The following is a 25812-nucleotide window of genomic DNA, read 5'->3' as shown; positions in this document are numbered from 1 at the left end:
AAGAATAGAATAGAAAAGGGGACGGAGGTTTAAGGAGGTCGCTAGATGCTTTGAGCCACGTAACTCTGATTCGGAGGACTTTGATGAGCTTGGAGACTGTAAAAGCATGGGATCAGCTGGCGCTACTTTCCGGGGGCGGCTGGACTATGGCGTACCTTTTCCGCTTTGACTTTGTCATTTCCTTCTTCAACGCCGCTCCATCCAATGGTTTGAGCAATTCGAACGAACACAGCAAGTCTTCGGAGACTGACATGACGGCTCCAAAGTTGTCAAACTCGCCACAGTAATTGGGAGCCGAGAAGATGGTCACAAGGGATCGATCATTGTAGAATTCGTATCCATCTTCAACGACCATGTGCGCTCGAGCGACCAGATCAAAATCGTGTGTAGCAAGGAAAGAGTTGATGACGGATCGACCGTAACAGAATGAGACCCCTCGTTCGTTGTCCTCCCAATCTAAAGCTGTGTCCGATGGATCTGACCATACCAAATCATTCAACAGACCATAATCCGGCACGTCGGTCGGGCGCTGTATGCGCCGTATATCGTCCATACTTTTCAAACTCGGAGACAAACCGCCATGAACACAAAAGATCTTTGAGGCGACGATGGAGGCGATAGGTAGGGCATTGAAAACATCGATAAACGTTTTCCAGGTCTTGATGTTTGTTCTCCGCTTGCATTCATCGTAGAAGCCGTAGACTGAAATGTCAGACCCGTACCATTGGCATGAGAACTCACCCCTCGTCACATTGGCACATTCATGATTGCCCCGCAGGAGAAAGAAATTCTCTGGGAATTTGATCTTGTAGCACAACAACAGGAGGATCGTCTCGAGGGACTGCTTTCCACGATCCACGTAGTCTCCGAGGAATAAGTAATTTGCTTGCGGCGGGAAGCCACACATCTCAAACATCCGAATCAGATCCGCATACTTTACATCATCAGCAGTGCCTGCCGTTGAGAGCTTACCTGTCCATGAACATCGCCCACAATCTTGACAGGAGGACTGAGCTCGATCAGAGTCGGTTGACTCAGGAAGACCTCTCGTGCCGCCGCGCACACTGCTGCAATCTCTGCATTCTTCAATGGTGGGCTCTTAGTGACCTTGCCCGAATATCCCGCCTCAAGTAATCGTCCAATCATGTTATCTACATCAAGCACTTGTACGCCGGGGGGCGACGGTCCAGACAGACTTGACCGACTAACAGTAGCGGTGAGGGTATCTCCCGGAGAGAGCGAACCCACACTACCGGGTATAGGCGAAGGTGGACGATGCGGTGTCGAGTGGATGGCGGAAGGAGGGGGCGAGGTACCAAGTAGGGAGTTGCGGAGACCGCTACCAGGGGAGGAGAGGATGGTTGTGGTGGTGGGGATGGCGGGGGATGTGGGAACAGAGAGGTTGGATCCACTTGGTGTGAGCGAGCCAGAAGGTTGTGGAGATTTGCTTGCGGCATCCGCGGGTTGAGCCTTTGATGGCGGACCGCTTGCAGATCCTACACTAGATATGGACCCGGCACGGTCGGATCCTCTTGCAGCGGGTGTTTTACGAATGTTCGCTCGAGGTGTCGCAACACCATTGGGAGTGTCGATGGGAGAGGAGGACGTACCTTGACCTGGTGGAGAGGAGGCTCCGTCATATGTGCGAGATGTGGTGGATGACAGCTTGGTGGATGCCAATGAGTCTGCGAGATCTGACGCGGATAATTCCTTTGATCGCGTCCGACCCATCTTCTTGGACGGTGTTTGCCCCATGATGGGAGAGAGGTATGGCGCGGAGTTTCGGCAGAGAAGGGATAACGAGGTTAGACTTGAGATTCACAAGTCCTACGTGTTCGATGTCTCAAACGTGTTTTTGAAGTGAGGATTGAGGATCCGGCGGACTCTGATGCCGGAGGCGTGACAGGATACCTTACTACTACTCGTCCGAGGGGATATCCAGCTGAATCGAGTTACGTCGCTGGGCTGATAATGTGTCAGCTGCTATGGCTACCAGCCTGAAGCTGCACGATGACAAAGGAGCTGAATCAGCGGATGAAGAGACAGACAGAGGAAGAGGAGAGAGTGAGAGAGAAAGAGAGAGAGAGAGAGTGGGAACGATGAGATTAAAGCCGAGTGGCTAAATGAGCCCAGGCCCCCAAGCTGGGGGTTAACATTCATTAAGCGGAAGCAAATTTCTCTCATTTGAAGGGCTCGATATGCAGCGACAGTAGCTGAGAGCGTGGTCGGATGAGTCATGGAGAAGCTGGAGATCAGGCATGAAGGGACTTGAATTGGGGACTCCAGCTGAAGTACGGGCTCCACATGCGACTCTGTGAACGCCTGTTGATCACATTGGGCTTGGGAGCCTCCATCACTCACGGGGATGACCGCCACAATCGACCGTTTTACAAAATACAACTATTGGTCTGAATTCAATGCAGCCAAGCTGCCTGAATACATCATCATTCCAGTTTCTCAAAGGTCTTCACTCTCATCGCCATGCAGTCATCTACAGCATTTGCAGCGCCTCCACCAGCTCCACCTTCCATACCTTCATCATCTTCGACATCTGCACGTTATTCTAGCTCCATAGGGATCGGAGCGCCATCATCTGCAGGTCCTTCAACCCAACCTAGAGATTCACGCATACCATCTTCAGCATCATCCCATGTTCCATCATTACAGCAACAATTGTTCAAGGGAACCAGCATCCCGACACCTAGCGCTGGAATTTTGGATAGATCCTTGAACCGGACAAAGGGGGCCGAAGTCGCTCTGAACGCGTTCGCATTTATGCTGTCGGAAATCGTGAGCTATAGTCAGACAAGGAGTGATAGCGTTTTGGATCTGGAGAAGAGGTGCGCCTGACCGCTTCGCTTCTTGCTCTGACGGTGATTAGATTGTCTTCCCTGGGATACGAAGCAGGCACCAGAATACTCAGTTTGATCCTCTTACGCAACACGCAAGCGGCAGGGGTTAAAGTGAGACGAGACGAGGATCTTGCCCTGAATAGACTGTTGACAGTCGGTTTAGGACCCAAAACGAGAACACCGTCTCATCCCGATCCTGCAATTTGTGCACACCCATGTGTACAAGTTCTGCTTCGGTAAAGCTGCAGATGGGTTGGAGAAGAGTGTAGAAGGCGAGGACGAATGTGAGTTTACCATACCTGGGACTAGAGTACATTGCTGAGCCGTGGATGAACGCAGACATGTTGTCGATGAATCAACCACCGTTGACTCAGCACATTTCCATACCGAAGGACATGTCCCAGTTGTCATGCGAGGCATTCACAGCGGGCATAGTCGAGGGCGTTCTGGATGGACTCGATGTAGTGAGACTTGAGAGATGACTTTCAGATACTCCGCTGACCCGCCTAGCCCGCTCGTGTTACCGCACACACGGTACCCAACGATCAATACCCCCAACGGACAGTCATCCTTATCAAGCTCGACAGGAGAGTCATGGATAGAGAGGAAGTGCTTGGCAAGTAAAGACCAGAGGGGCAACCTGGGTGATGATGATGATGTTGCATGATCATGATGAAGCGATGGGCAAACTGATCTTTCACACTATTGTGACCCTATCATTTCTTACCTCGCCGCGCGCAGCTCGGCGAAGACCCTGTCGATATCCTCTTTGCTGACTGTTTGACCGGACACGACATGTGCGGCTAGCATAGTCCTCAGTCTGTCCCTGATTGCACTGTCAGACTGAAACAAAGTCGCAAACCCACTTCATGTTTTGATATCCATGGAGGGCTTCAATCGCCTGTACCCTCGGCAAGGCGCCAACCACACGTTCAGTGATTTGCTCCATGGTCTCCTCCTCATCTTCGTCCTTCGGCGGCTCATAGATCTCTTCGTCGATGAGCGGGAAGGGGAGTGATGCTGCTGTGTCTGCCTACAAGGACTGTCAGGCGTGTGTCAAGGGAGAAGATTGTACGACTGACCGGCAAGGTATCGTTCAGACGGTCTCGAATGCCGTGAGCGAGAAAGATGTCACCTTTGCCATGTATCTTCACGCCATCGTTATCCCTTTTAGGGTCTGAAGAGTCATGCGTCGCATCCTGCTCGATCCGTCTCTTCTTGTCCAAATTGTCGCCAAGCGCATCCAAGCGCCATTTCAGCGTATTGCTTGCAATGAGATCGCCGTTGAACTCGTCTACTTGATCGGAGGCACTTTGACGCTTCTGTTCTTCTACCATTTCTCCCGCTTCTCCCGCTTCTGCCTCGACGATACGTTCTTCTCTCCCTATCACCCGCCAGCCTTCTGGCACTTCCGGCTCAATAATCATGAATCCGAGCGTTCCCATTTTGGCCGACAAGAAGGTGTTGGACCGCACGCACTCAGCGCACACGAGACCATCGTAGCTATCGCTCGGAATAAGGACGTTTTCCTCCTCTCCGTCTTCGTCCTCAGTCGCCGCTGTCGTTGCCCGTACTGTAGGATCCTTCTTCGACGACAGGTTCAGACATGATTCGTGGAACCAGTCCTATGTACGCTTAGTCCGACGTCACAGAGTACACTCGCCTACTCACTTCACATCCGATACAGACGACCATAGCCTCCGTCTCCGTCTCAGGATCATAATCTCTGCCACAGCGACAAAAGACACCTTTGAACGTCTTGCCATATCGATTGTCAGCATTGAGCTCCTGGGGTTGAGACTCGGGCGCGTTGAGCTTGCACCGCTTTCGATGAGAGTAAGGTCCACTCGTCGAAGTGGATGATCCAGGATCTTCACTCATAGCGCTCGTAGGACAATCACATCGGAAGTGCCGCTTGGTCCATAATTCCACCAGCCGATGTTCTGAGCGCAGCGACGCAGAAGCTCGTCAGCTGGCTCTCACTATTCCCCCAAAGGCCCAAAAGTCACCTCCATGACAGGTGATTGAACATCCGTAGCACACCCCTTTCTCCCCGCAATCTATGCAGCTCCATACACTTTGTCTCAGATACCCTAGGGAATATGTACAATTGTCGAAGGCGTAGGGAAGAGCCTCTTTCGCGTCAGCAGCGAGGTTTTCGGACGTTGCGATCAGGGATGGCAGAGTCGTTTCCGTATTTGGATCCTGGGATGCGAGGAAGCTTGTAGGCAGCAGAGTGAATCGAGAAGAGCTCGCCATGGCCATCACCCAGTGCAGGATATATGCAGAATGGTGCAAAGATGAACGAATAGTATAATAACGGCGCGAGGCGGCGCGTTCCGAATTCCGGAGGAGCGGGGATTGGGATCTCAAAGGTGGAGGCCCGAACTGCAACGCCCTGTGTCCATCCAGCAGATACAGATACATGACCGACGTCAAGTCACGCACCCACCGACGCGGAAGCTACTCTCCTCAATCTTCCACACTCAGACCGAATACCTTCCTCCCGCCGCACCACCTCTGTCCGCACTCTCCAGTGCCGACATGGATCCTTCAATCAATCGCCTCCTGATCTCATCTACAGCAGCCACGACCTTTTCTCGATCATTACTCTCGATGAGCAAGTACAACTTTGGCTCTCCTCCAGCCGGTGGTTCAGCACCTGGTGGGTAATACTGTCCTCTCATAGTGATGGAAGCTTGACTCATTTCGTTCAGATAGACTAGAGCTTCCTTGCTTGTGACGTTCCACCGTGCTTTCTGAGCTGCTCAATGCGTCAATATAGCTCTAGCACAAGGGTCCGTAGAAACTCACGATAGTCATTGATAGGCGCGATGGAGCTGAAAATAACGTCAGCATTGTCCCGTATGAGAGTCAAACTACTCACTGATGATTGGTCGCATCTGGGTCTTTGCCCTTTCTCGGGGCCTCGACAGCGATGGCGGCTGCAAACTTCTCCTGTTTGGTCAATTGAATGCTGTCCGTTAATCTCTGGACGACCTTTGCCAACCTCTCCGCGTCGACAGAGCGGCCTTCCCGTTTAGCCTTTTCGAGGGCTTCCAAAGTCTGCTTCGGTAATGCCGACGTGGATTTCTTGTCCGCCGACGGCGCTGTACCGGGACCAGCAGAGGACCAAAGCTCAGGGTTGGTTGGTCGATCCGGTGCAGGTCCATCGATAATCTCAATGTGGATCTCTGTAAAGGTATAGTCGGAATCTCCCTTGTGTGAAGTTTCTGGTGGTTTGAACTCATTTGTCTTGGGTTTGTAAGGAATGACGGCGCCTTCTCGAGAGGACAGAGAGACCGCCTCGGAGGTATCGCCATAAGTGACCTTTTCAGCGCGATCCTTCTCTTCTCTCTTCCTTTCGATACGCTCCAGACCTTTGCCATGGAATCCAGAAGAAGCGGCTTTAGCTTTGCCAGCTTTAATCTTGGCAAGGAATTCTGCGCTTGATTAGCAAAACGTCCTCGTCGCCCTGGTCAACCTACTATCTGACATCTCCTTGAGTTCAGGGGGGATAAAGGCGTTACTCGCTTCTAACGCACGCACGATATCCACCGAAAATTTGTCTTGATCCGGCGTGATAAACGTTATGCATCTTCCAGTGTTTCCAGCACGTCCGGTTCGACCAGCTCGGTGGACATAGTCTTCTAGGTGATTCGGAGCATCGTAATTAACAACAAGCTTTAATTCCTTCACGTCGAGCCCTCTGGCGGCGACGGAGGTTGCCACAATCGTAGGTACATCCCCATTCTTGAAATTTTTGATAGCTTCATCACGATCGACCTGTTCCTTGCCACCGTGTAATGAAGCGCAGACATAACCACGCTGTAGAAGCTCCCGGAAGAGATCGTCTGCCCCTTCTTGTCGGTCAACGAAGATGAGTGAACGAACATCTTCGTTCGGGTTCTCCTGACTGAGATCACCAAGGATTTCGAGCAAACGGGTAAATTTGGTATCAGCCTCCCTGACCTCGACACGTTGATCAATTTCTGGAGCCACGACGGATCGACCACCGACTGTGATTTCCAGAGGAGATTTGAGGATCTTCGTCGCCAAGCTTTCCATTAATTTCGGGAACGTTGCGGAAAGAAGGACTTTTTGCGCCGAGGGTCTGACATTATCGATGATCTTCATCACCTGCGGCTCGAAGCCCATATCAAACATTCGGTCCGCTTCATCTAGGACGATGTAAGTGCACCGCCTGAGGTTGGTAACTCTTCCGTTGTTCGCAGTCAGAAGATCGATCATCCGTCCGGGAGTGCAGAAGACAACCTCTGAGCCCTTCTTCATAGATGCGATGTCTTCGGATATCGATTGACCGCCAACGCAGCAGGATGCTCGAACATTGAGTACATTGAGGAAAGATTTCGCTTCGCGGTACGTTTGCATCGCCAACTCTCGTGTCGGAGACATGACGACTGCGATGGGGCCTTCGTTTGACCCGACTGGACGCTGGTCCTTGACATGTCTGAAGAGCGGCAGAAGAAAGGCAATCGTCTTTCCTGAGCCCGTCTTTGCGATACCAATGACATCGCGACCAGACATGATGGCAGGGATCGTCTGAGCCTGGATCGAGGTCGGAGCTGCCCATTCCTTCTTTTCGATGAGATCCAAGCACGACGTCGGCAGTCCAAAGGCCCCCCAATTACGTACTGGTCGGGGCGCGTCCTTCCCTCTGATTTTGATACCGTCCATTTCCAATCGCATCAATTCGACTTCCTCCTCGGACATGTCGAATGACTCAACTGGTGGAACATAGAAAGATTTCCGGAATGGCTCGTAGTCAATCTTGGAATGGTCTGGCTTGGGTAGATCCTTTTTCCTGGACTTGGTCGCCGCAAGTTGCAAGATAGCCTCTGCCTTTTCGAGTTCCTCTTCTTGCTTATTCTTGATCTCTGCCTCGTCCTCGCTCTCTTCGCCATCGCCGAGCAATCCGAGTCGTCTAGCGTCGGACGTATTGACCTGCTTTACTTGTTCCGTGTTGGCTTTCATGAATGCGTCCAAAGGATCCTCTTCGTCCTCTTCGTCTGCAGCTTCAGGTTTCTTATCCACATCCATGGCGTCCGAATCTCCATTTTCGACAGAAGGCTTGATGTCTGCTTCCACTTCCTCCGCAGCCATATCCCCTCCAATCACCTCCAACTGGGCTGCCTCGCCACTCTGGACTTCGGGATTGACTTCTGGTAAATCCAATTTCTCCAGCTTGCGATCCGTCGAGACTTCATCGTCAAAAGCGAGGGCAGATTTCTTCAAAGGTGCGGAGCCAGGTTTCATAGGCAATCCAATGCGGCTCAGACCGACACGGGAGAATCCAGTTGGCTTAGGAGGTAGTGAGGCTGTGCCTGTGTCCTGTTGAGCACTGCAACTGTTCTGTGAAGCACGAACTCACCTGAAGCAGATGGGGTAGCACTGAAAGAATGCTTCTTCTCAGCGGCAGCAGCAGCAGCAGCGGGTTCCGGAGTGGATGAGTCCGTCTTGTTCTTGAGCTCTCGCTGTCGTTTCCAAGCTTCTAACCTCTCCTTGGCCGTCTTTGGCTTTGCATCCTCGCCATTGGGTGCGGGGGACTGGCCGCCAGGATTCGGAGTGACAGGCGCCGGAGAAGACTTTGCTGGTGATCGATCGCGGTCACTCCTTCGAGCATCTCTTTCTTTTTCTCTCGGAGAGTCATGGTCTCGTCGACTCATTCGACTCCTGTCGTCTCTTTCTCTCCTTGGCCGATCATCATCTTCTCTGGTCCTGTTTTCCCTGTCCCTGTCCCGATCTCGCTCACGATACCTTTCAGCATCCCGGTACCTATCTCTCTCGCGGCTCCTATCCCTGTGCCTATCCCTATCTCCGTCTCGGTCCCAGTCCCTATCTCTATCTCTGTCTCTGTCTCTATCTCTGTCACTGTGCCTCGCTCTGTCTCTGTCACGATCCCTTCGATAGTCATCCCGCCTCTCGTCGTCGTCGTCGTATCGAGCTGACCGGCGATCGTCAGGGCGCCTAGAGCTACCGTGGGGTCTGTCATACCTTCCAGATGGACTATGCCTATCTCTGTGCCTACGGCCACCGTCGGGAGACCGAGAATATGACATGATTGGGTTGCTCAGGTTCAACGTTATATTCAAACATGCGAGATTCGGCTGAAAATGTAGCACGAAGACTCCAGGAGACGGAACCAAAAATCTCATCAGTGGCGAACCTATGTAGCAATGTGGCGAAAAAGACTGCTTTGAGAGTTGACGATCACAGACAGAAAGGTAGATGATGGGCTGTAGATCATGTCGAAGGTTCAAAGGAGAGTTGCGCATACTCACAGTCACAAGCTATATCTCTGTCTCTATGCATTGTTCTTGCTCCAAATAGTCATGACGGGAAACTCAACCTCCTCTGACAGACTGGTCGCAAGCACCTCTCCGCAGTCTTACGGAGCAGTCCAATCGTCGCCATCGTCAGCGGACGCGACAGTGGTCGCAAAGAGAGGACGCAGACGGGCAAGCTCACTTCAAAGTCTCAGATTATTGTATTTGGAGTTTGGGGCTGCCGACAGTGATGCGGTCCCCATCGCTCAAGAAAGTGTGCTTGCGGGGCTGGAAGAGGGCTCTGATCTTGAAGATGGCGCACAGAGCCAATCATCTACAGACCCGCTGTTGGCCAAAAGTGACAGTGTTGATACGGCGATCGAATCAAAAGCCTTTGTCTACCTTATTCTTCAGCATACCTCAAGGTGAGTGAACGCATATCACAGTGCAGTCAGTTTGATACGTGAACTAGCGCGCTTGGATCTGGCTGTTACCAATTCGCGACGTTTATCTTCCGTGAGCTTCATTACAGATCGAAGGATGAGGCTGAATTTGGCTCAGTGGTGACCACTTACAAGGACACATTGGCACCCGCAAGCGTCATTGGCTTGACGTCCATGCTCTGTGGTCTCATCTTCAGCCGAAGAATAGGAGAACTGGTCGATACTATGCCAAGGGTGAAGTTTGTAAGATCAGCAGTGGCGTATCTCAAAGTAGGTCTCATAGTGTCTCCACTCTAGCTCATGACTGACATGATTGAGTTCTCCCAAATCGTCGTGTACGGTCTCTTCTTACTCATGTTCGGACCAATGACAGATATGGTGGGACCAGGATACCGATTCATTGGTGATCATTCCCCCATCGTCTATACCTGGACAGTGCTTGTCTTGCTCGTCCTGTTTTCGATCATCAATTATCTAGCAAACGTCGGAATCAACGTATCCATCGAGCGAGACTGGTGTGTGAACTGTCTTCAAAGATCTGCATCTTCTTGTTGATGAGCCACGCTAGGGTCATGACGATCAGTCAGGGTAATTCTGAACGACTGACCAAGCTCAACAGCTGGATGAACTCGGTAGATAGTCTGTGCAAGACGGTGTCGGCTGTAGGTCCTTGAAGTACTGAAACACCCTTCTGATTCCGCTTCCCAGATGATTCTCGCCATCCTGACATGGTCTCTTGGAGATATTGGCGCAGCCGAATTCCTCTTGTGCGCCTCGTTACTTTCATGGATCACCGAGTACTATTGGCTTCAGGTCGTTCATGATGCTTTTCCCATTCTCAAGATCGACGAAGATCTGAAGCGGAGGCAGAGGAAAGAGCAGGACGACACTGAAGTTCATGCCAGCAAAAGCTTTCAGAATCAAGGCTTGAAACGGGAATGGGCGGCTTGGAGAGAATTCCTCGGCATGCCCGTTGCATTGAGTGAGCGAGTTGATTCTGACGCCCGAGACTACCCCAACTGAGAAGTTGGCTAGCGACGTTTTCCTTCGCCTTTACCTGGCTTACAACCCTTCACTTTGGTGAGCCTCGAACGCTTCTATGTATCATGTGTTTCACTGTAGCTTGTCTTCGCAGATGCCGTCGGTGTGGCATACTTCAAAATGACAACCACGTATTCCGACGGTTTCATCGCAATCATGCGCGTGAGTGGCACACTCATTGCTCCTTCATACAGTGATAAGAAGGATGACTCTCATCCTCAGGCTTTAAGCCTGTTGACGAGTCTCATGGGACCGTTCATCAACCTTCCACTGGAGCGGAAGGTAGGACCCAAGAAGACTGGACTAATTGGCCTGACGTGAGTATGCTTGTGCCAATCTCAATGACTCGTTTCGCCTTCAGTTTCGGAATCATCTGCTTCATTTTCACCGTCTACGGATTCTTCCATGACAGAGACACGAAAGCCACGCCGGCACAACGTCGAATTTACTCTTCGTTCATGTTCGGGGGTATCATTATAGCTCGAGCCTTCCACGTAACCTTCGATCTGGCTCAACTCAAGCTACTTCAATTGGATCTGCAACATCACGTCAGACGAAACGAATTGATAGCACTACAACCCGCCGTTTGTAGTTTCTTTGCGGTGTTGAAATTTGTCATGACTTGGGTGTTGTGTACTCCCGACACTTTCAAATGGACGACTTTCATATCTCTCTGCGCGAACGTTTGCGCCATCTCCTGCTTGGCGGTGTATTGCCGTCTGAGTAGGGGTGCATGAGAGGTGAATCTTCAAGGAGGCGGATACATAGAGATACAACTGACTGTATGCAAATCATACGGGATTATACTATTTTTGAAGTTGCTCAAAAGGATTCGTCTGTCCTGGCAAATACAGGTTTTTCCGCCTCACAGATCTATGACAGATTCTACCAGCCCCGGCACCTGCTTCCACCAGTCCAAGACTTGAGACGACAAGAGGATCAGCGTGAGATCAGGAGCTTGGATTGTATTTATCGAGACTCACAGACTAGTCCTCTACGCTGGCCAGATCGTTCTTTTAACCAAGGCGTGAGCCGTTGGTTGACACCTCTTGCCGTCCCATTACCCAGAGCAATGATCTAGAGTTGAGTCGATCAGGACAATTTCGAACGTGCGAGGGTCTGCTCACCCTCGGCCAAACACTCTCGCTATCCTTTTCTGCAGATGCAAATGTGATAAAGAGACTGTCCATATGCTTCTGACCCGCATAGATAAGATGCGCAGTCGTCGCATTGTACTTCCATGTGATATAGCTGTCGACAGTATCCGGACCTCCAATCTCGTAGTAGTCCTCAATATAGGCAAACTTTGATGAGGCGTACTCAATACTAAAGTTGGCGACGTTGTCCAACCAAACGTTGGGAGGGACAGCCAGACCAATCTCCTTGGTGTCGTTAAGAGGGAGTTTTGAATCATCGTATCGTCTCAGAAGGACCATCTTCCCCCTGGCCTCGCCAATTGTAGGGAGTGAGCCATTCAATTGCACGAAGTACGACGAAGCGGGCTCTGAGAAGATGAGGTTGTAGACTTCTGATTCCAGCTTTTCAGGTGTACCCCAGGTGGTATTATCAACCTGGAATCGCTTCAGCCAGATTCCTATTGATCTAAGCTGCTCACTTTGATGGACACCACGATCGTCTCTGATGGATTATCGTCTAGGAACTTGTAGTATCCGTAGAACACGTCTTCCAAGGTCGCTTCAAGGCTCATGATAGCGGAACCGTGGTAGAAGATGATACTCGTGTTATCCAGTGGTGATAGCCCTATACGAAGATCAAATGCTCGAATCCCATGATTGAGGGCGGAGAAGATGCTTTGATCTTGACACCTATAGCAAACGTTTAGAGAGGGGAGGTCGCCCGAAACTCACTGATACATGATGGCAGGGCCGATTCCTTGGGTCGTAATGTCAAGGTAACGATCTTGAACTTCTTGTGTGTAGTTCCACTGGGTGATCCTTCAGATTCATAAAAGGTACAGCTCACTTACTGTAGCTGTATCATGTGTGCCAGGAATATTGACGGATTCTAACGGCGTCTCGTCCTCAATCTTGCCCATCCAATCGCACATATAGTCGCAAGGCTCCCATGTACCTAGATACCAAGACTCAGTCTCGATTCCTCAGAACGCTTCCGGATCATCTCACCCAAGATATTCTCTCCATGGTGGATATGCTGCCATACTACCCCTTCGTTCGCCCAGCGTTTGGGTCCTGTCAACTCTCCCGCTTGAATAGCGAGAACAGGAGCGCCCAGTGCCGGTAGAGCGGGAGCTAGTCCAAGTAAGATGAGGGACCACATATGATCTCGACCGTTCTTTCAGTGCAGTGCAGTGTAATGTCATGGACTATGAACAGATCATGCTGTCTTCGAGAAAGCCTAGTTCCACCATCACTCCACCTGGTACGTTAGGGATCTCCGACAAAAGACTTTTGGAAACGTGCATCGTGCCAAGTCCCACGGGCGTCGGTGGCAGCCCAAAATGCGGGGGCGGCGGGTGTCGGGTAATAACAAGAATGATCGGAAAGCCAGAATGACGCACGTTGTTTTATTATTATTAACTGGACGGTCCACATACGAGCCCTGTACAGCTCTTCCTGCTACGTAGCACCACGATACGAATACATGACTAATACACATCAGATCCATTGCGCAACAATCTAATTGACGAGACATGACCGGAATAATCAACAATTGCAAAAAAAACCCAAATGTAGGCGGGACCCCTTCAAACCATTTCACGCCGGCTGCATAGCCTGTTGAGCGGCCGCGTCAGACTCTTCTGGTCTGGGGAAGTGCATATTCTTCACATCTGCCGAATCGCCACTGGCCACAAACCATTGGGCCGAATTCAGATTAAATGGGAAGGGGTCCTTGCTGTTGACGGATGCAGACCTTGAGCCCGGTGCTGAGTGTGGCGAGCCGCCGACCGGAGATACGCTATCGATGTGAGCCACCGAGACTCGACTCGCGGATCCAGTACCGCTCGCTGATGCTGAGCGTCCAGATGCAGAAGCGGCGGCAGCTGAAGCACCAGCGACTGATTCTGGTGTCGAGCCAAAGGGGGATGGTCCAGCAGACGACATGCTGGTCGCGGCGCGCCAGAAACCTCGCTTGATATTGAGAGCATTGAGGATACAAATTCCAAAGTTGGAGTTTGGCGTGAGCTCAGGACTGAGAATGGGTCAATGTTGGATCTGTTGACGCGCCAAAGGCTCTACGCATGCACTCACGCTCCAGGTCTTGGGTGTTCTGGGTAATGGGCTTGAAGCTTTTCATATGTAGGGTTCGAAGCACGATCGAGGAAATATTCAATGAGCTGAGAGTGGTGATGTCCAATTTTGAATTTGAGTCCGAATTGGCCGAGAGCCATTCTGTAGGGCGTCAGTATCGTGTCCGAGGCAGTATCAGCTCACCTAATGATTTCGATATCCATACGGTGCGTCTCCGCCATTGCAAAGTCACGCTGATTCAAGGCATGTCTGTAGAACAGCAAGCTCGTCCTGGCCGATGTGACTAAACAAACCGATGCAGAAGAGTGCATGATGGATGAAAAGTTGCTGGCGCCGTCTCCAACGGTCCCAGCGAGTTGCTGAACGATCGATACAATGCTCTGGGCAGCCGCAAGGATTCGCCTTGCTGGTTGATCCGTGTGATCAGAAACGTCCGCAAATGGCTCGTACAGACAAATCGCAGCCGCATGAGGCATCATGTGCGCCGCAATGAGGTCGATGTCGAGTTTTCGTTTCGCGTTGAGTCGAGTGGGGTTCCTCAAGCTGACGGGGAAACTCATTTGGAAACACGCGATGGCATTGGCGAGCTCTCTAAATTCTGGCCTGTTCATGCCGTCCAGATCATCGTCGTCTCGTAAATGTCGATTCTTCCATTTACGAACAAAGCGATTGACCCGATTCAACAGGACCGATGCCTTGACGCACATGACAAACGAGTCTGGTATTGGATGTTTGGTCCAGAAATCTGGTGATTCGATATCTTGAGGATTCGGTGGCATACGCTCAGGTCCTTCTTCAAAGTCGGCAGCGGATACTGGAAGCGGAACAGTGAGCTCGTCCAGGTTCATCGAAGTTCCCCATCCAGAAGCTGCACTAGCAATAGTGTCGTGATATAGAGCCATCCAGACTGAGGCTCGGCGTTCTTCACGCTCCAATGCATCGGCAGGAGGGGGAAGCATCACCGATTTGAGCGACAATTCCGCGCTTCGAACGTTGAGGCCGAGCGGAAGGATCATACGTGAGACGAGACCAGAGTAGGCCCAGCACTCCAACATTCTATCACCATTTAGAACGTTCCTCTTCGCACGACTGCACAACTCACCTCGTATCATCTATAAATACTCGACACAGGATGATCATGGCGCGTACCACGTCAAACAACCTATTACCAGTATTCAAACCATCTTGCACCGCTTCCTTGCCGTATGCTGCCTGCTTAAGCGCAAAACTCATCGAAGCCCGTGGATCTGGCTTCTCGCCCATCACAGTTTGAGTTTGAAGTATCCGACTCTTTTGGTAGATGTCTGGACTGCACCAAGAGGCTGCGGAAGCACAGATGGCATGAATCATGGCTGGATGAGGAAAATTCGGGTGTGTAGGTGGCAGGGCTAGTCGTGCAAGGAAGCGGGACCGATGAAGAAGTCGTGGTATATTTGGCACCAGATCAAAGAATGCCTCCACGAGGTCGTTCACGATATGAGGTTCTGGTAGGCTGGCTGGCCACCCGGGCCAGAACAGGTCTAGCAGCAATTGTTGCTGCAGGGCTTCGTCCCCAAAGAATGGTTGAGTCGAATCCGCGTTGGTGTTCGTCTGGTTGAATTGCGCCGCCTCTGGATAGACAGAATTGATCGTGTCAACGCCGCGCCAAGGTCCTTCCGTTTTCTGAGAGGGTTCAATCGTGTCGGAATTGAGGGCTGGAGGCCAATGAGCGGGCCAATTTTGAGTCTGACTTTGAGTGCCCATTGGTGCACTTGCGGTTGGACCAGAGGGGGCAGGAGAAAAGTTGAAGACACCGCTTGGTGACAAGCCAGGGGGCGGAGGTCCTGCAGGTGTTCCAATGGAGATACTGCCACCTTGACTGCTTGATCGACGAGATGACTCCGGAGCTGATGAGCCTGTAGCTTGACGTTCTGCTCGCTCAACTTCGTTCGCAGGCTGAGCTCGTGCATTGTCGCTGAAAGATAGGAATGGCGTCAAGCCAGTGTGGGGTCCATCACCGCCCGGTGTCGCGGCCCAAGAATGGCTCATCATGGCGTTCTCTGATGCACCATCACGCAAACCAGGCACGGTTGAGGTTTGAGGCACCGATCCAGAGCCTTGGGCGGAAGCGGCAGAGGAGAGCATCTCGAGAAATGCAGTGGGAGAGGGAGCGCTGACGGCCGTGGCTGAGAATGCTGCTCCTCCAGACCAACGATGTTGTTCGAAAGGCGCAGGTGGATCGGCAGACGGTTGTGGCTGCTCAATCTTGGACCGGAGCTGAGCCTCGAGATTCTCTGCAGGAAGGGGGGATCAGTAAATGTCCGACCCCGCACAAGGCTCGAAACGCACCAATCTTTTTCCTTAACGCTTCTGTGTCTGCGTCCGTTGAATCTTCCTTCTTGCTCTTCCTTCTCTTTGCCTCTCCTGTCGCCTTGCGTTTCTGCTTCTTTGGGGAGTCGACGGGTTCATCATCGTCGGAATCTTCGTCCGCGAGGGAGATGACCTCTTGAGGATCTCTCGATGTCGTCCCAGTATGCCCATCATCGTATTCGCAGCATAAAACAGGGTTGGTCTTGGGTGCAGTCCGTAGCAAGTGCTTATAGGATCGTACGCAGGTCGAGCAATTGGGCCGGACCTAGGAAGGATGGTCAGGAGACTGTGACTGTCGTTCATCAAAGGTAAACCCACTGCATCGCATTTCTGTTGGGGGAGAAACGACATCAGCATCAGTAGTGTCGTTGACAACACGTTCGACTGACCAATTTCCGCCTTCTACAGTTCAGACAAGCCTGATTTCTCCTCAGGACCCCTGCAATATCGTTGAGGTTGGTTTGTCCAGTAGGAGGTGGCATGGAAGCAGACGTGTCGACGTGAACGGTACCCGTCAACGGTGGTGTCCTCGAAAGATTGTTTGACCGAGATGTCGATTCACCATTGAGTTGTGACATGATGCGTAGCGATGATGCGTAGCGTATGCTCCCTGCCCCCTCTTGAGGGATGTTCACTCTATTCAAAAGACTCGATGAAAGGAGATATCGATCCCGAAATATCGAAACAGACGAGAAAAACACTCGACAGAGTGCTCTGATGAGATGCCCGAGGCTACCACTGAATGGCCCGGCAGAGTGGTATCTCCGGGGTGTGTTCAAGGTATATATTCCCGTCCTCCTCGAGTTTCGATGGTATGGAGACTCGTTTCCGACGTGGGTTTGATCTGTTGTACAACTCGGTGTCCTTGACGGCGATGATGTGAAGTGATAAGGATGGGTGACATGCAAAGGGGTTGTCGAGGCTATGCTATCTATCGCTGCCGATTCAGAAAAAGTCGACGCATGGGCGGCGGCGGCGGTCAGACAAGACCGAGGCTCTTGGGGGAATTAGATTACCTTTTTCAGCGTTCTGTTTTTCTAATCATTCCTCTTAATCTGATTAGAAATCAGTCAATCTCACCCCCCTCCCCCCCCCAAAAGAGGCAAATCTGACTAAGCTCAGGGATCTTAAATCAGATCTCATGTCCGGGGGGTAGGCACATTCGCACGTGGTCGTCACTGCTCCGCGGATGCCATCTGAGCCTTCCGCGGACTATCGATCCCGCTGCTGCTGCTTGGCAGGCGAGCTCGACGCCTGTTGCACAGAAGCGTCATGAGCGGCACACTCTGGGTGCTGTCCATTCATGCGCGCAGGTGATGTCGTGTCCCCTAACAACAAGCAAATCTCATGTGCAATGGACGAGAGACGGCTTGTGAGGCGAGAGTCACCCCCGTGCGGCGTGGATATGTTCTATGCACTGTATTGCAGGAGATGCTCATTGTGTTCTGGGAGTGCCTGTACTGTTCCCGGAGCTGCTGAGCAGTGGTGGCCTGCAGGCCACAATACCGTCCGCAACTCATCATGCACCGACCAGACCAGTCGATATGTATCATGCAATTGAACGAGGTCGGCGGATCCCGCAATCCTTGGGCCACTGTGTTTACGGCATTCACCAAATTTTGGTCGATGTCTGGGTGCATCATCATTCTGCTTGGCCGATTGCTGGTCTCTCGCATGGTAAATCACAGATGCTGGGCAGAGTAGGGCAGAGCAGTGCCTCAGCCTCTCGTACAGGCTACAATGCCGCTGTGCGGAGGGCCCCCTGTGGATTTGCTGAGGCCATGGCTTCGACATACGCTTCGAGCTCGACCTCTCATCATCGGACCTTCACTTCGACCTCACGTCGGAAAGCTGGTAAACGGAAAAAGGATCAAGAATGGATGCAGGGATCAGCATTCAAGCTCGCTCAAGCGATGCGAGACAAGATCGAGAAGCCGCTCGAAATATCCTCGAGCGAGCCCGTTGAGCTCCCTGGATTAGTCGACTTTCGACGGGTTCTTGGTCGGCCGAGAGTCAGAGATCACAAGAAGCCATACGAAGAGCGCAAGGCACTCTACGAAAAAGGTTTCGATCGGGTCAACAAAGCCTTCAATGTCAAGCAATTAAGGGAGATACTAGGAGCCCAGAGCGATATGTTGGCCGTGTCGGGAGGTCCCATCAAAAAGGGTAACAAATACGCCACGAAGCCTATCATCGTGCAGCAGCTCATGGAGAATGAGGGCTGGTCGGTGCCTGTGGACGAGAGATCAGCACATTTGATCGTATCTGAACGTGAGTGATCAGCCTGTGTACTCCAAAAAGCTGACAGCTGCGTCTCTCAGTCCTGGATATACCTCCAAACGAATTATGGCTTTTCTTGCGAGACACTCAATATCTACAGAGATTCATGATACAGCAAGGCGTTGTCTTCTCCGTCGTCGAGGTAGAGGGTGATATGCCTGGAGTGAGATTGAAGATCGAAGGACCGGCGAGCGCCATCGATCAAGTGAAATATGATTTGAAGGGCAAACGAAAGGTGAAACACCCTCCCCATCATCCTTGACATATACTGACGGTATTTCTAGTACATGACCTTGTCAAACATCGATCACGAAGATATGAACGGATTCAGGCTGGAACCCGCCCTTGCACATTTCCTGTCCCTCATTACTGGAGCCTACATTGAGTCGTACGAATCTGGGGTGAGTCAATGGGCTCGACCTCATTACCGGCAACATGGCCTCATTGACACGTCCTTCAGTACCGCGTGTCTTCCATGCGGCCAGCGTCTGTGCAGTCTGCACGCAATTTGATCATGCTCGCTACCTTGCGGGTAAGTGAAATAGGCTAAGCCTGAGTGAATCATGCTGACTGGCCCACAGGCTCGAATTCTCCCCCGAGCACGACCCCTCATTGCCCTTCAGTCACCTGGCCTAGAGATGCCACTCTTTGAGACCCGAGACCTCGCTCTCATCCCTTTCTTCCCATCCCCATCATATTTAATACCTTGGGACTCACTCACGACATCATTTGCCGCCCTGCTCTTCCGACTCAAGCGACCGGCACAATGGCACAGTATGAGCGGCATACCTGGGCCATCTGGAGGACCCACCCTAGCCAACAGCACTGTTCACTCAATCTGGGATCCTGAGCAGGCTCGTGTCACCCTGCCGGCTAGCTTTCAAGAATTACATCAACAAATCCGATCCCGTTTCCCGTCGACTGAACAGGTAGCTTCTACAATCACGTAAGCCATCGTTGCAGTGTGCAGGACTGAATCGCCCAGATTCGGCCACATGCTAGTCAGACAGACTTCATCAGCTCCCGAATCTGCCTTGAGTCCGCCGATTCGTGGGAAGATGCCAGTGGAGAAATTCGCTCCACATCTCGCAGAATCTTTCCGACCCGTCTTCACGCCAGGGTGAGTTACCTTCCAACGAGACCCAGTCTGACATTTCTTTTGTAGCTTGGTGCTTTCTGCTGTTCATTCACCGCCGACTTCTCGTACCAAGCGTATGCGTCGACTGCGATATCGCACGCTAGATGGAAGCCGAGCCGCCAGCTTCATTTTTACTCATCCCGCGGGAGAACATGAGAATCAAATAACGCCAGACGATAATGGACAATCCCAAAACTGGTTATCCAAACTTGACGATATGCTTGCCAAAATGTCTGGCTCGTCTCAACCTGCATGGCTTGCTGAGGAGAGAGACAACGCTAGCAACGACAATGAAAGGTCATCCGCCCCGGATCCTGCACCAAGCGAAGACCTCTCGGACATCTTCGATGCTCAATTCAGCGCAATCCATGAGATAGACATCCTGATGCCCGATCAGTGAGTTTCATCCTGCAGTAGTATGCTGATTCTCTAGCCCCAACGATGCGCGCCTATCAATGAGCTCGTCCGAAGTCATTCCGCAAGAAGATATACCTGACGACGTTTTGTCCTTCTTCGACGCCTACACCGAGAACCTCACAAGACTTAAGCCTGTAGACTCTGGCGCGCTGGATCCTCATGAAAGTGGTCAATCGCAACCTAGCAAGCCAAAACTTCTCCCTCCTCCAGCGGAAATCACCATAACCCGAGGGGAGGATGATATCCACCTTGTACTTGAAGCGCACGAGGATGTGGAAATCGTAGAGGACGACATTCAAGACAAGACCGTGGTCCGGCGACTGGTCAGGGTCAAAGACATGACGATCGGAGTCGACAGACTAGCCTCACACTCCGAGGTGGGTAACCTTTTTGTAGGATTCGAGAAACATCCGGCTGACACGCTATGAAGGTCGAATGTAATGGGTCGAATTTTGAGCCCTTCTGGACCGAAATAAATGATAGCATGCGTTACGAGCCAGAAGTGAGCCTTTTCTTGCCGCCGCGTTGGACAAGTTGGAGTAGCTACTAGACGATTATCCATGTTACTATACATCACGGACACATGCGCGTATCTTGCATTTAATCAATCACATTACTCATGCATCTCAAATCATGGCTCGTTGTAGTGCTCGTTATACCACTCGCATCCTGTTGAACCTGAGAACATCCTATCAGCTAGATTGTCAAGGCTGACATGGCGACCTACTTTGGTAATATCTCTCGGAGATAGTCGACGTGTTTGGCATACACATTCTCCTCCATCTCTTGGCCTGAGCCATCCCAGATTGTGCGTTCCGACAAGGAGCCATGGACAGAAGTATATGGAGGAAGTGTCTCTGAGGCTGACGATTGCTCTCCAGTCGGAATGGAGGGAAGCGTCACGGTTCCTGATCCTGATCTGCGTCAATCAATCACCCAAATTAATCTCACCAAAGACACAATGGTCAGATACGTGCACACCCGAGACTCTAGCTTTCGGTTGAAAGGAATTGGAGTGACCAATACTGAGCGCCTCGACTCTGCATCCGACCATGAAGACGTTCCTGTTTCCAATACTCAACACCTCTTTCCGTCTAAAGTCGGAAGCTATTAGCTTCAGCTCTCCATGTGAAGGCGGTAGATACCCCACCGATTGACAATCACCGCCGTCTCTTCGATCAAGCAGCCCTCTCCGATCACGATAGGTCCTCCGACCGCCAAAATACTCGCTTTGGGATGAATGATACTGCCCGCTCCAACCGTGACATCTCCCCTGATATCGATATCTTGGCAAATCAACGAGGTGGAATGAGCAGTGACCTTGGAGACCCTGAAGTCGGCGTGAGCTTAATGACCTTATCGATTAAGCTCACGGAGCTACTGGTCGGGACATGGCGGGCGCTCCTCAACGATCACCACAGCATCTCTGGATACAGATTATGTCGCTATCATCTCTCAACTGGCGAAATTTCCGAAATGATCAATGATCATGCATATGATGTCGCGTCGCGGTCATGTCCGAGATTCGGTTCCCTATCAATGCCTCATGCTTCTACCATATCCAGTCGTCACTGACAAATGGGCTTGCAATCAAGCAGTACTTTCTGCACATCTGGCAGCCAAGCAGTGTCCTTGCAACTGCAATTCGTACGGCTTATCACTTTCGCGGCGATCACCACGCCCCAAATCGTCTGGCTGGGCGCCATAGAGAGCTCAATCTTGGCACCGGAGGATACCGATGCCAGCTGAGAGACAAGGGGCCCATGTGATACACTTTTTGACCAACACTGCTTGGTCTGCATAGATCTGATAGCGATGGACTGCTCTGTATTGTCTTCACTCAGTTGTGGGCAGGACCGCAACAAGTCATTCTTGGCGCGATATTTGAATCTAATTCCTTCTCCTCCATCTCTCGCGCTCGGCGTCAGAAGGAGGAGGAAAATTCTCGCACGACATAGTTCTTGGACCACTTATTGGACGTCATAGCCTCCTATGCTTAATGCAGACTTTCTTGGGCCCCCCAGCAGATGGGACTTATGCGGTGACTAACGCCGGGTCGAACTCATATCTGGCTTGGCGTCATGTCCGGAGCACGAGGAAATTTCGATAAGGTCTTGCATAGGGCTTGGGATATTGGAGTCGCACAAGACTTTCGGCGGAGAGAGAAATGATAAGAGTAGCTGGGAGCTGTGTCCTCCTGTAGAGGCCACTGATACATCTCTTCTGCTGTCTCTGACTTGAACTGACGTTTCAACATGAGTGAGTCCAGTGCTACTGTATTCAACGATTGTCGCTAGTGTGGCATCGTGGCACAAGTGACTAACTACGAGATCCCTAGGTCAACCAGCCGTCCCGCTCGACTACGAGTCTGCTGCTCTGCCAGCGACAGGTCTCCCAACCCACCAAGTGGAACCAAGTACTGACCGTACTGCGGTTCCTTCCCCAATGACGGTGAATGAAAAGTCGAAGAAGGGGTACGACCCCGCCGACATGGACAAGGTAGTCGTCTCTGCCGCCATAGACTTGGAAACGGAGGACACTCCCTCAGAGCAAGAAATGAGTACCCTGAGAAAGGTTTCTGCGCCTCTGCCCTGGGTAGCAGTCGCCATGTGTCTGATCGAATTCGGCGAGCGCGCTTCTTACTACGGTTCAAAGGGACCTTTCAACAACTTCAGTGAGTTTACCCCCGGGTCCAAGCAGAGCTTCAGGGTGACGTTCTTTTAGTCAACAATCCTCTACCTGAAGGAGGTAATGGTGCCGGTGCTGTGGCACCTGGTGCTGCTGGGATCAATCAGAGTGCCGGAGCTTTAGGCAAAGGTTCGGTGGCTGCTTCAGCCCTTGTGAACATGTTCGACTTTTTGGCATACGTGAGGGGCGGCTGTTTTTACAGTACTCCGCCATGGCCTGACCCGTTCTTAGGTCATTCCGATCTACGGAGCCATCGTGGCAGATACTAAATGGGGTCGATTCAAGACTATCTGTGTCGGTACGGCCGTTGGTGGGATTGCACACATCATCCTCGTCATTCCCGCGATTCCAGCGGTCATTCAAAATCCTAATGGATCTCTCGGAGCTTTCATCATCAGTATCGTCTCCCTTGCCTTCGCAGCGGGATTCATCAAGCCCTCCTTGGGACCTCTGCTCTGTGATCAATCCCCCGTCAAGGTTCCAACGCTCAAAACGCTCAAGAGTGGTGAACGAGTCATTGTGGACCCTTCGGCTACAGTCGAGAGGTACCTCTTGATCTTTTACTGGTGCATCAACGTCGGAGCGTTTTTCGCCCTTGCCACGTCGTACTCGTCCCGATTAGTCGGCTTCTGGCTGGCGTTCTTGATCCCCGGTATCATCTACATCCTCATGCCTGCTGTACTCGTGATCGCCTCAAAAGGCCTGTACAAAGCTCCACCTCAAGGCAGTGTTGTGCTCGAGGCTATAAAGGTCTTTAGGGTCCTGCTCTCTGACGGAGGCTGGAAGCGCATGTGGAAAGGTGGAGACGACTTTTGGAACAGGGCAAAGCCGACTTTCATCTATGATCGTGACGGAGAGCTAGACCTGAACAAGGTGGGTCCAGATTCGCCAGAGAAGACAGCTGATGGGCAGGTTTTCTGGGACGACAAATTCGTTGATGAGATCAAACAATCGATCCACGCCTGTCAAGTTTTCCTCCTTATTCCCTTCTTCGCCATGGCAGATGGCGGCATCGGTAACTCGGTCAACTCCATGTCCACCGCAATGACATTGAATGGAGCCCCCAACGATTTGATCTCAAATTTCAACCCTTTGGCCTTGATTGTCTTTACGCCTCTCGCTACGTACTTCATTTACCCTTTCTTCACCAGGATCGGTCACCCTTTGAAACCCATGACCAGGATGTGTGTCGGATTCTTGATGGCTAGTTTCGGTGATATCTGTGCAGCCCTAGTTCAATGGCGGATCTATAAGACTTCACCTTGCGGATGGTACGCTTCTACCTGCGCCGAAGTGTCTCCCGTCGCAATCTGGTGGCAGATTCCAATCATCATGATCCCAGCAGCTGGAGAAATCTTTGTCAATGCCAGTGTTATGTCCCCTGCAGCCTACTTAGACGATGCTGACCCTCGTGCAAAGGTCACAAGCTATGAACTGGCTTACACCCGATCCCCAGCCCGAATGAAGGTGAGTCCCTGACGTGTGCTTCCCCGAATGCATCACCTCACAGCTTATACAGGGTCTCGTCTATGCTATGGCCCTGTTCAACTCTGCCATCTCGGCAGCTCTGTCGCTAGCACTTGCCAATGCGATTCAAGACCCATGGTTGATTTGGCCCTGGACAGCATTGGCAGTCATCACATTCTGCCTTGCATGGGTCTTCCCAACCTACTTTCGTAACCTTAATGAGCCTCAATCCGACTTTGCAAACAAAGACAGGATGGAAGGTCGATTGCAACCGAAAGTCTTGGCTGGAAAGGAGAGTGAACCGTAGATCAGGTAGATTGTCGAAGAGATGTCGACACACATTCTGTGGCGCCACGACGGCCACTCGGATCACATACCTCCAGTGTTAATTACCGTGATTCAGGTTTGATTGCTTTGTAAAGGATGCAGCAAAGACGTGCTCAAAGCACACATTTTCGCACAAAGTAAAGCACTGGACCGAGTTCCCGTTGCATGCTGACCTGTAGTAGGCTCAGGACACAACATTCCAGAACGAGAGGGCAATAATGACCGCTCGAATTTACCGGATATTTTTGTTGCTTGCGGAGCTCCACAATTGAGGTGACATTCCGTGAAATGACGATGTACATGAAAAGCCATCATTCGTGACTTTGGTGTCCAAGGAAGACAACAGCATCTCAGTCGAGAAGATCCGACAGTGAGACTTTGCAGGAGGACGTAGAAAATGGCACAAATCTCATTTACAATATCGCGAACTCCACAAGACCGACGTATATGCACGATCAATATACACGAATGGATATTCTGTGGCCTCATGGGAGGCTTGTGCCTGTTCATTCTCTGGAGCATCTTGTCTTCTGAGATCCCAAGTAAGTCCCATGAAGCGTAAGAATTTCAGGGGCAGCTTCGTTGATCATGTCGTCCTTTAGAGCTTCTCTCGTGGGCAAGCAGGTCGGTCTGACTTGTGCACCTGTCTGCCAATCGGCATTCATTCAGTGCTTCCAATCTTCCGAGCCTGGACAACAGGCATCAATCATACCTCTGTCCAAATATCGGTTCGAATGTCTCCTTTAGCTATCTACTGGACACCGTGATGAGGAAATGTTGCCAGCTCCTCGGCGAAGCCCAGAAGGGGGAGCTAAAAAACTAATGTGTCTATGTATTTATCGCATCGCTCTCAAAGGCTGGCGATGTGGTCATTGACGCTCTCATATCCTCAAATGTAACGTTCCAAAAATCATTGCAGAATGAGAATCTTCCGCCCTGAAGAGAAGTCCTCTTCGATGAGAATTTTGTCATCGTCTTCAGAAAGCTCCATTCTCGGGGGACATATCGGGGCGTGTTGAATAGCCAAGACATGCCTTCTGGAAGGGATGACTTGGTGTGATCGCTGCAGTCGCCTAAAATCACCAGTCGCGATGTGCAGCTTCATCAGCTCGCTGTGAGTAGGCTGGACAACCAAATGGATGCATTATCATTGGGAACCCAAGAAGAAGCCATGAAAGAGGGGTCGAAGTCACTAGGGAGATGGCGTGCAACATAGCCTTTCAACAGCGGTACAAGCACGATGTAGTCGCTCGCGAAGAGGGTCAGGATCTGCCTCGCAGAGTCATGGGTGAC

At 51.4% G+C, this 25812-nt stretch overlaps 12 protein-coding genes across 12 annotated transcripts; 4 read left to right on the top strand and 8 right to left on the bottom strand.

The window, feature by feature from the left end:
* Window positions 1-41: 41 nt before the first annotated feature.
* BD324DRAFT_576029 (Metallo-dependent phosphatase-like protein) lies at window positions 42-1146 on the bottom strand (the record flags this gene model as incomplete). Its single annotated transcript, XM_022013167.1, has 4 exons — window positions 42-96; window positions 156-702; window positions 742-934; window positions 973-1146. 4 exons carry the CDS (start codon window positions 1144-1146, stop codon window positions 42-44), a joined length of 969 nt encoding a protein of 322 aa, XP_021873568.1.
* A 1335-nt stretch (window positions 1147-2481) lies between these two features.
* Window positions 2482-3476, top strand: BD324DRAFT_576212 (ER to Golgi transport-related protein; the record flags this gene model as incomplete). Its single annotated transcript, XM_022013179.1, has 5 exons — window positions 2482-2840; window positions 2882-2963; window positions 3016-3136; window positions 3192-3316; window positions 3363-3476. The coding sequence occupies 5 exons, from the start codon at window positions 2482-2484 to the stop codon at window positions 3474-3476; spliced, it is 801 nt and encodes a 266-aa protein (XP_021873567.1).
* BD324DRAFT_667125 (hypothetical protein) lies at window positions 3192-5111 on the bottom strand (the record flags this gene model as incomplete). The annotated part of the gene is made up of 6 exons (XM_022018919.1): window positions 3192-3678; window positions 3719-3885; window positions 3935-4069; window positions 4187-4477; window positions 4524-4795; window positions 4862-5111. 6 exons carry the CDS (start codon window positions 5109-5111, stop codon window positions 3576-3578), a joined length of 1218 nt encoding a protein of 405 aa, XP_021873566.1. The 3' UTR covers window positions 3192-3575.
* A 227-nt stretch (window positions 5112-5338) lies between these two features.
* Window positions 5339-8539, bottom strand: BD324DRAFT_648407 (hypothetical protein; the record flags this gene model as incomplete). Its single annotated transcript, XM_022017836.1, has 5 exons — window positions 5339-5616; window positions 5667-5692; window positions 5740-6295; window positions 6341-8197; window positions 8245-8539. The coding sequence occupies 5 exons, from the start codon at window positions 8537-8539 to the stop codon at window positions 5339-5341; spliced, it is 3012 nt and encodes a 1003-aa protein (XP_021873565.1).
* Window positions 8540-9205: 666 nt separating this feature from the next.
* BD324DRAFT_648406 (hypothetical protein) lies at window positions 9206-11360 on the top strand (the record flags this gene model as incomplete). The annotated part of the gene is made up of 10 exons (XM_022017835.1): window positions 9206-9564; window positions 9612-9655; window positions 9701-9852; window positions 9901-10097; window positions 10151-10244; window positions 10291-10564; window positions 10618-10662; window positions 10718-10785; window positions 10846-10940; window positions 10985-11360. 10 exons carry the CDS (start codon window positions 9206-9208, stop codon window positions 11358-11360), a joined length of 1704 nt encoding a protein of 567 aa, XP_021873564.1.
* Window positions 11361-11488: 128 nt separating this feature from the next.
* On the bottom strand, window positions 11489-12691 carry BD324DRAFT_575775 (PLC-like phosphodiesterase; the record flags this gene model as incomplete). The annotated part of the gene is made up of 6 exons (XM_022013144.1): window positions 11489-11544; window positions 11607-11700; window positions 11751-12194; window positions 12239-12449; window positions 12492-12568; window positions 12611-12691. 6 exons carry the CDS (start codon window positions 12689-12691, stop codon window positions 11489-11491), a joined length of 963 nt encoding a protein of 320 aa, XP_021873563.1.
* A 1069-nt stretch (window positions 12692-13760) lies between these two features.
* BD324DRAFT_614962 (hypothetical protein) lies at window positions 13761-14911 on the bottom strand (the record flags this gene model as incomplete). Its single annotated transcript, XM_022014666.1, has 3 exons — window positions 13761-13782; window positions 13835-14059; window positions 14109-14911. The coding sequence occupies 2 exons, from the start codon at window positions 14906-14908 to the stop codon at window positions 14005-14007; spliced, it is 855 nt and encodes a 284-aa protein (XP_021873562.1). The 3' UTR covers window positions 13761-13782; window positions 13835-14004.
* On the bottom strand, window positions 14547-16177 carry BD324DRAFT_233779 (hypothetical protein). The gene has a single exon (XM_022012240.1). It carries the CDS (start codon window positions 15975-15977, stop codon window positions 14952-14954), a length of 1026 nt encoding a protein of 341 aa, XP_021873561.1. The 5' UTR covers window positions 15978-16177; the 3' UTR covers window positions 14547-14951.
* BD324DRAFT_233736 (hypothetical protein) lies at window positions 16058-16937 on the bottom strand. Its single transcript, XM_022012239.1, has 3 exons — window positions 16592-16937; window positions 16182-16532; window positions 16058-16126 (listed from the first exon to the last, which is right to left on the bottom strand). The coding sequence occupies exons 1-2, from the start codon at window positions 16778-16780 to the stop codon at window positions 16194-16196; spliced, it is 528 nt and encodes a 175-aa protein (XP_021873560.1). The 5' UTR covers window positions 16781-16937; the 3' UTR covers window positions 16058-16126; window positions 16182-16193.
* Window positions 16938-17614: 677 nt separating this feature from the next.
* On the top strand, window positions 17615-20652 carry BD324DRAFT_654907 (hypothetical protein; the record flags this gene model as incomplete). The annotated part of the gene is made up of 9 exons (XM_022018806.1): window positions 17615-18473; window positions 18524-18717; window positions 18767-18883; window positions 18943-19014; window positions 19064-19428; window positions 19468-19602; window positions 19648-20016; window positions 20054-20414; window positions 20468-20652. 9 exons carry the CDS (start codon window positions 17615-17617, stop codon window positions 20585-20587), a joined length of 2592 nt encoding a protein of 863 aa, XP_021873559.1. The 3' UTR covers window positions 20588-20652.
* A 38-nt stretch (window positions 20653-20690) lies between these two features.
* Window positions 20691-21430, bottom strand: BD324DRAFT_648402 (trimeric LpxA-like protein; the record flags this gene model as incomplete). Its single annotated transcript, XM_022017834.1, has 5 exons — window positions 20691-20715; window positions 20765-20951; window positions 20989-21144; window positions 21183-21367; window positions 21411-21430. 5 exons carry the CDS (start codon window positions 21428-21430, stop codon window positions 20691-20693), a joined length of 573 nt encoding a protein of 190 aa, XP_021873558.1.
* Window positions 21431-22049: 619 nt separating this feature from the next.
* BD324DRAFT_614944 (POT family-domain-containing protein) lies at window positions 22050-24638 on the top strand. Its single transcript, XM_022014665.1, has 7 exons — window positions 22050-22296; window positions 22376-22711; window positions 22762-22904; window positions 22957-23598; window positions 23638-24090; window positions 24145-24192; window positions 24245-24638. Exons 1-7 carry the CDS (start codon window positions 22293-22295, stop codon window positions 24497-24499), a joined length of 1881 nt encoding a protein of 626 aa, XP_021873557.1. The 5' UTR covers window positions 22050-22292; the 3' UTR covers window positions 24500-24638.
* Window positions 24639-25812: the final 1174 nt, after the last annotated feature.

The sequence above is a fragment of the Kockovaella imperatae genome (genome assembly GCF_002102565.1).
Source record: "Kockovaella imperatae strain NRRL Y-17943 chromosome Unknown BD324scaffold_2, whole genome shotgun sequence".
Lineage (NCBI taxonomy): Eukaryota > Fungi > Basidiomycota > Tremellomycetes > Tremellales > Cuniculitremaceae > Kockovaella > Kockovaella imperatae.
The sequence above is the reverse complement of the archived record's forward strand: the minus strand, read 5'-3'. Positions and strand labels throughout refer to the sequence as shown.

Excerpts from the sequence above, each read along its gene's own strand:
- BD324DRAFT_233736 (XM_022012239.1), bottom strand. The coding sequence starts at position 16,780 with ATGTCACAACTCAATGGTGAATCGACATCTCGGTCAAACAATCTTTCG. Across the intron at positions 16,533-16,591 it reads ACTGTAGAAGGCGGAAATTG|AAATGCGATGCAGTGGGTTT; the intron begins GTCAGTCGAACG and ends CTCCCCCAACAG.
- BD324DRAFT_233779 (XM_022012240.1), bottom strand. The coding sequence starts at position 15,977 with ATGCTCTCCTCTGCCGCTTCCGCCCAAGGCTCTGGATCGGTGCCTCAA.
- BD324DRAFT_614944 (XM_022014665.1), top strand. Across the intron at positions 22,905-22,956 it reads TGTTCGACTTTTTGGCATAC|GTCATTCCGATCTACGGAGC; the intron begins GTGAGGGGCGGC and ends ACCCGTTCTTAG. Across the intron at positions 24,091-24,144 it reads CTGGAGAAATCTTTGTCAAT|GTCACAAGCTATGAACTGGC; the intron begins GCCAGTGTTATG and ends CCTCGTGCAAAG.